The following is a 7546-nucleotide window of genomic DNA, read 5'->3' as shown; positions in this document are numbered from 1 at the left end:
TTTAATAAGTGTTTCTGTCATTTCAGGTCGTTCTTATCTCTCTCAGTTTGTTCTAGTGTTTCTGATCAGATTGGTTTGAAGATACTAAACAGACTGCACCTGACTTAGGATTGGTTGAGAGCATGTATGGGCGGGACCATGATACAGTGGCTCCACCCACGATCACTACTGCTCAGTCTGTGTCGTTTCCACAAGAAGGCAGCGTTCGTATCGGAGATATTAACAGAAAGACGTGAAGATGTGTCGTCCATCTTCATATGTCAAATTTCTGTAGTTCTGTCCGTCAGAATAAACACAGATCACCTGTCATCATATTCACATCCTTCTCATGGTATCTCATCTCCACCGGTTTCATTTCAGCTCCTTTTACTCAACAGAAGAAAAATGTAATGAAGTTCTCGAGAAACATTAAATCTCCATGGTAACAAGCATCGTTCATGACACCACCAGGTATCGGCCTCCATCTTGTTTTCATGGTGGAAGTGAAGTGGGATTCATTTAAGTTCGAGTCAGCTCCTGCAGACTCTTGTGTCTTAATGTATTTTATCTACATAAAGGATTTAATACCTGCAGAGACAGGACGAAATGAATTATCCGTTTAGTTTCAGACGGTTGTAAAGTTACAGAGAGAGAGTTAATAAAAGAGAAGAGGAGGGTGATGGAGGAGAGGCAGAGCTGACCTTCTCTGAGGCTGAATAATGAGCCAACAGCTGGACGACCAGCTCACCAGAACGTTCACGTGTCAGAGTCGCGTGTGAACAGGAATCAAGTCCACGTTCTCCGACTGCATCAAGACTCAACGCTTCAATTCACAAGATCCTGAGAGGAGTCCACTTCTAACAGTTGAGCCTACATTTCCCAAAATGCACCTGGATAAGTGCCGCCTTCAAATGGACCTCGGGAAGTCGTGGTTACAATGTTCACGTTCAATGGGATAGTCGTGAAATCACTGCTGCTGGGCAACCGCAACATAATAATGTTAGTTAGCGCTGAAGCTATAGAGGCTAACCATCAGTGGTGTATAAAGTACTTCAAAACCATACTTGCGTAAAAGTGCAGATATCTTACCTGAAAGTGACTTCGGTAAAGTAAAGTCACCCGTAAGAAAAAGACTTGAGGAAAGTCTTAAAGTAGCTCATGTTAAATGTACTTAAGTATCAAAAGTATCTGGTGTCAAAATGTAACCCTAACCATAAGTATCAAAAGTAAAAGTACAAGTTACAAACTTAAACATGCTAAATGCTTTTTATCGTAGGCATATACAGACACAGAACAAGCCAAAATTATCCTCATCAGGATTTATTTCAACTGACTGAAAAATGATTACAAAATATACATATAAGGTATATTTGTAAACATTTCGAATCCTTGAAGCTGAGGTTCAATCAGTATTGGACTAGTGCATCTGATCTTCTAGGGACAACAAAGAACCAACACAACGGAATAAACAAGGGCCTCTTGTGTCTTCCTAAGATCACTAATAGACCACAGTATAACCACTGACAAATTGTTTTAGGCACACAACATGAGAGAGTTTCTCTTTCGTTAACAACCTGCACAGTGCTAGTACAGAGAACACAAAATCCCTGGAGTCACTTTGCTGCCAAATTTCAGACCGAATACTAAAGACTGACCTGAGCCGAGCTCCTGCACGGGCACCGGGATCAACTGAAGGGAATAGAACGATGGGGAATGTGCTCGCGTTGATGTTGACATGTGAAAAATCAACTTACGAACAGTAACACAGTATTTGTACTTCGTTACTTCCTACCACTGCTAACAATTCATATGAAGTGTTCTCGTGAAAACAGCAAAACACAAAGTATCATAAGAACAAATGATCAAGTTAATTTAGAAACGAAGGTTAACTGATGACCTGGTTACACATGGTTAGCTCACTAACTAAAGACTAACCAGTGATGGAGGGCTTAACTAGATATACTCTGATTAGCTCAAACTAACTAGTTAACTAGCTAGTGTCTACTAATTGAATGACTAGCAGCTCTTTTAGCCAGGTGGAATAAATCTGTCTCCTTAGAGATATCATTGGCTAAATGTAATATAACCAACTAACTGATGAATGAACTGTCTGTCATCTGTCTTCAGTAAGTACCAGGTGGTGGTGGAGGAGGAGCGCCCCCGCAGGCATAGCAGAGGTACTGCAGAGATCCTGCGTTGTTACCCGGTGCCCATTCACTTCCAGAACGCGACGTTGCTCAACTCGCAGTATTACTTCAGCGCAGAGCTGCCGATGAGTGAGATGAGGAGCCCCATACCCTTCTGTGTCGGTCAGTCACCAGCCTGCCAATTAAAATACACATATGTAGCTAATGACTGCAGTGTGAAAGGAAATCAGTCAATCAGCCTGTAACCTTTGACTTAAGTTCTGAGCTTGTTAGTAAAATAGGACATTTTTCAGTCAGTTAGCTAGCTAGCTAAATGGTTGATTTATTGAATTAGTTCACCTACTTCATTCATTTCTCAGTAACGACTTGTTAATTATTAACCAGTCGGTATATTGTTTTACAATTAGCTGCTTACCAACCTGTTTAGTTTGCTAACTTCTATGTTATATTAATAGTGCTTTAGTTGCCAAACTAGTTAGTAAACTAGTTTTTAAGCCACATGCGATACTAGTTTGTTAGCCTCTGTTAGTAGAGTTAGGTTAGTAAGCTTGATGACTTTCATCGCCAGCAACAAGTCCGTATGTTTCTCAGAGTGCTGCTTCATAAGTAACTGATAGGAGTTCAACTGTCAGTCAGCTGGCAGGTAGCCAATCAGCATCTTACTCAGTCCTGTAGTAAGTTAGTTAGTAGGTTAGTTATTTAGTAAGTTAGTTTGTATGATTCTGGCTGGACAGTTACCTTGTTAGTTAAGTATGCCTATTTACTTGAGTGTGTGTGTGTTTGTGTGTTTAACAGGTGACAACAGGACGTACAGTGGTTACTGGAACGCTCCTCTGCTGCCTCATAAGAGTTATGGTATCTACTATCAGGCCGTCAGCACTGCCAATGGGGTGAGTCCACCTGTCCTCTGGTGCCACGTAGTCCACCTGTCCTCTGGTGACACGTAGCTCACCTGTCCTCTGGTGACGTGTAGTCCACCTGTCCTCTGGTGACACGTAGCTCACCTGTCCTCTGGTGACACGTAGTCCACCTGTCCTCTGGTGACACGTAGTCCACATGTCCTCTGGTGACACGTAGCTCACCTGTCCTCTGGTGACGTGTAGTCCACCTGTCCTCTGGTGACACGTAGCTCACCTGTCCTCTGGTGACACGTAGTCCACCTGTCCTCTGGTGACGTGTAGTTCACCTGTCCTCTGGTGACACGTAGTCCACCTGTCCTCTGGTGACACGTAGCTCACCTGTCCTCTGGTGACGTGTAGTTCACCTGTCCTCTGGTGACACGTAGCTCACCTGTCCTCTGATGACACGTAGTCCACCTGTCCTCTGGTGACACGTAGTCCACCTGACCTCTGGTGACGTGTAGTCCACCTGTCCTCTGGTGACACGTAGCTCACCTGTCCTCTGGGGACACGTAGTCCACCTGTCCTCTGGTGACACGTAGCTCACCTGTCCTCTGGTGACACGTAGTCCACCTGACCTCTGGTGACGTGTAGTCCACCTGTCCTCTGGTGACGTGTAGTTCACCTGTCCTCTGGTGACGTGTAGTCCACCTGTCCTCTGGTGACACGTAGCTCACCTGTCCTCTGGTGACGTGTAGTCCACCTGTCCTCTGGTGACACGTAGTCCACCTGTCCTCTGGTGACGTGTAGTTCACCTGTCCTCTGGTGACACGTAGCTCACCTGTCCTCTGGTGACATGTAGTCCACCTGTCCTCTGGTGACACGTAGTCCACCTGTCCTCTGGTGACGTGTAGTCCACCTGTCCTCTGGTGACGTGTAGTTCACCTGTCCTCTGGTGACGTGTAGTCCACCTGTCCTCTGGTGACACGTAGCTCACCTGTCCTCTGGTGACACGTAGTTCACCTGTCCTCTGGTGACGTGTAGTCCACCTGTCCTCTGGTGACACGTAGCTCACCTGTCCTCTGGGGACACGTAGTCCACCTGTCCTCTGGTGACACGTAGTCCACCTGTCCTCAGTTTTAGTTCATTGTATTGTGGATGTTTTTTATTGATGGACGTCAGAGGTGATAAAAGGAGGACTGGTTTAAAGGAGCTTCTGATCAACCATGGGCTGTCTTCCACTTAGTTAATGAGGAGGAACCAGTGTCTGGATGGGGGGGGCTGGTGGCTGTCAGGATCCAATCACAGTGTTCAGCAGAGCTCGACGTTGCCAGAACAAAAAAACACTTCACATTATTCTCTCCTTTCAATTTCCTTCACTTTTCTCTGCTGTCTGTCATAATAAATCAGAGAAGCGAAACCTAGACAGAGAGGTCCAGCACACACACACACACACACACACACACTGTACATGTGTGTGTCTGTCTATACTTGTGAGGACACTCATTGACATAATGCATTCCCTAGCTCCTAACACTAACCATCACATCTAAATGCCTAACCCTAACATAAACCTAATCTTACTCTAAAACTAAGTCTAAAGCCCCAAAAAGCCAATTTCATTTGTGTGCACCAACCAAAATATCCTCACAATGATGGGATAGAACCAAAATTGGCCCTCATAACTATAGATAGACATGCCCACACACACACACACACACTCACAGTTTAATATGAGTAGAGCTAGTTCCAGCAGCCTGACCCGCGGCACTAATAGGCTGCAGTGGGTCTGTGTGTGTGTGGCACTGTGTGCACTTTGTCAAATATGTGTGAAAAGGTAATTGTTTGCTATTACACACAGTTTTGGTGAAAGGCGAGAGAGAACATCTTGCGTCTTTCTGGTTTTAACAAATAGACGACAAATTAACCTCAAGAGCTCATGAATATTCATGCTCATACACACAAACACACACACAGCAGCAGAGTGTCTCTGTGGTTTGGTGACAGTAAAAAGCACTACTGTTGCTGCATTATTCAACACACACACCAATTATAAACCCCACAGTGTCAATAATTAACACACAAAACAACACAATCTGCGTGTGTCTGAATGTGTGTACATGTGTGTTATTTTTAAAGTGTGCCAGCACAGGCACTGATCCACAGCCATTTGCCTTCTGTCCGCTCCGTTTACGACTGTGTGCGTGTGTGCGTGTGCGTGATTGTGTGTGTGTGGGGGGGGTTTGGTGTTGACAGGAAACTAATTCTCTTCTCTCTCTAACAGGAGACAAAGATCGACTGTGTGCGAGTGGCCACTAAAGGTAATGAAATCTAGTTCATTTAAATGTTTAAGGTAAATAATATTTTGAGAGGCATTAGTTAATTTTTTTTTTAAAGGTGGAACGAACATTATTATTTATGAAAGACGAGGGGCCTGTCTTACTTTTTAAATCAGCCCGCCACCAGCAGGTCTTATTGCTTAATTACATGTCACATGCATCAGTACAGATCTCAACTACTTTTACTTTTATTTTAAAATAATGTTTAGAATATAAGAAATATTTAGTTTGATTTTTAAAACATTATTTATCTAAAAGGACATTTAACTTTGAATTCATAACCTTTTATTTCGATTATGTAGTTGAGTGTTGCTCTGTTAGCGTTAGCACAGTTAGCTGTGTAGACCTGGTTTCTGCTGTGCTGGATTTCACTGCTAAATTAGCCACTAGCTAACAGGAGGTTCTGAGTAATGAGACACAGATGGCAGTTAGCTGTTGGAGTGCTAGGCTAATGGTTAGCATGCTGGTCCCATCCAGAAGTATAATGACCCACAGATGGTTGTTAGTTCCCGACACCTGTCCCTCACTCCGTCCTCCAGCGACAGGACGACCTGATGTCTTTGTCCTTGCACACACACACACACTACGCCCTTCGTTAATGCTAGGCTAACACAAGGCTAATGACTAGGATTGTATGTGCATCCAGAGAGCTGTTAAACCCTGCAGCTAAACAAGCTACAACACACACACAAAAACACACAAACAAACACACACACACACTCACACAAACACACACAAACACACACACTCTGCTTTAATCAGCGTTGATTGAAGCACAGTTCTGGTAGCTAACGACACCTGATGCTGATTGGCTCTGGTGGTCCCCTGACACCTGTCAGTCAGGCGGCAGCAACAAACCAGATCTCCCAGGGGTCCCTCCCTCCTTTACCCACGATGCCTTGCAGAGCGTAGCTGAAGTGAACACGTCTCAGTTGGCGTGTTGGCAGGTTCTGGATCAGATCCTCAGACTCACGACATCATCTGTTCTCACTGTCATCACGACAACCGCTTCAACATAACACCTCATCATGACATCATGTGTGACCTCACTAACACCTGATTGACTGATTGATTAACGAGCTTCTCTTTCAGGTGTGTTTCTCTGCTCTGATGACATCATCTCACTGAGTGATTTAATGATATGGTTCAGTTTGATGTGACAGTGAGACAGGTTGTGATGATGTGAGACAGGTTGTGATGATGTGAGACAGTTGGTGATGATGTGACAGGTTGTGATGATGTGAGACAGGTTGTGATGATGTGAGACAGGTTGTGATGATGTGAGACAGGTGGTGAAGATGTGAGACAGGTTGTGATGATGTGAGACAGGTTGTGATGATGTGAGACAGTTTGTGATGATGTGAGACAGGTTGTGATGATGTGAGACAGGTTGTGATGATGTGAGACAGTTTGTGATGATGTGAGACAGGCTGTGATGATGTGAGACAGGTTGTGATGATGTGAGACAGGTTGTGATGATGTGAGACAGGTTGTGATGATGTGAGACAGGTTGTGGTGATGTGAGACAGGTTGTGATGATTTGAGACAGGTGGTGATGATGTGAGACAGGTTGTGATGATGTGAGACAGGTTGTGATGATGTGAGACAGGTTGTGGTGATGTGAGACAGGTTGTGATGATGTGAGACAGGTTGTGATGATGTGAGACAGGTTGTGATGATGTGAGACAGTTTGTGATGATGTGAGACAGGTTGTGATGATGTGAGACAGGTTGTGATGATGTGAGACAGGTTGTGATGATGTGAGACAGGTTGTGATGATGTGAGACAGGTTGTGGTGATGTGAGACAGGTTGTGATGATTTGAGACAGGTGGTGATGATGTGAGACAGGTGGTGATGATGTGAGACAGTTTGTGATGATGTGAGACAGGTGGTGATGATGTGAGACAGGTTGTGATGATGTGAGACAGGTGGTGATGATGTGAGACAGGTTGTGATGATGTGAGACAGTTTGTGATGATGTGAGACAGGTGGTGATGATGTGAGACAGTTTGTGATGATGTGAGACAGGTTGTGATGATGTGAGACAGTTTGTGATGATGTGAGACAGTTTGTGATGATGTGAGACAGGTTGTGGTGATGTGAGACAGGTTGTGATGATTTGAGACAGGTTGTGATGATGTGAGACATTTTGTGATGATGTGAGACAGTTTGTGATGATGTGAGACAGGTTGTGAGGATGTGAGACAGGTGGTGATGATGTGAGACAGGTGGTGATGATGT

At 44.4% G+C, this 7546-nt stretch overlaps 1 protein-coding gene across 7 annotated transcripts in view; it reads left to right on the top strand.

Annotated features, from left to right (window-relative positions):
- LOC133932614 (receptor-type tyrosine-protein phosphatase mu-like) overlaps positions 1-7546 on the top strand; it is a 72390-nt gene that overhangs the window by 32946 nt on the left and 31898 nt on the right. For all 7 annotated transcript variants that reach the window (XM_062379377.1, XM_062379376.1, XM_062379375.1 and 4 more), the window contains exons 15-17: positions 2107-2288; positions 2922-3016; positions 5250-5286. In XM_062379377.1, coding sequence (XP_062235361.1) covers positions 2107-2288; positions 2922-3016; positions 5250-5286 — 314 coding nt within the window. The remainder of the gene's footprint in view (positions 1-2106; positions 2289-2921; positions 3017-5249; positions 5287-7546) is intronic.

Source organism: Platichthys flesus, chromosome 21, assembly GCF_949316205.1.
Source record: "Platichthys flesus chromosome 21, fPlaFle2.1, whole genome shotgun sequence".
Lineage (NCBI taxonomy): Eukaryota > Metazoa > Chordata > Actinopteri > Pleuronectiformes > Pleuronectidae > Platichthys > Platichthys flesus.
Note: the sequence above shows the minus strand (reverse complement) of the source record. Positions and strands in the feature narration are given on the sequence as shown.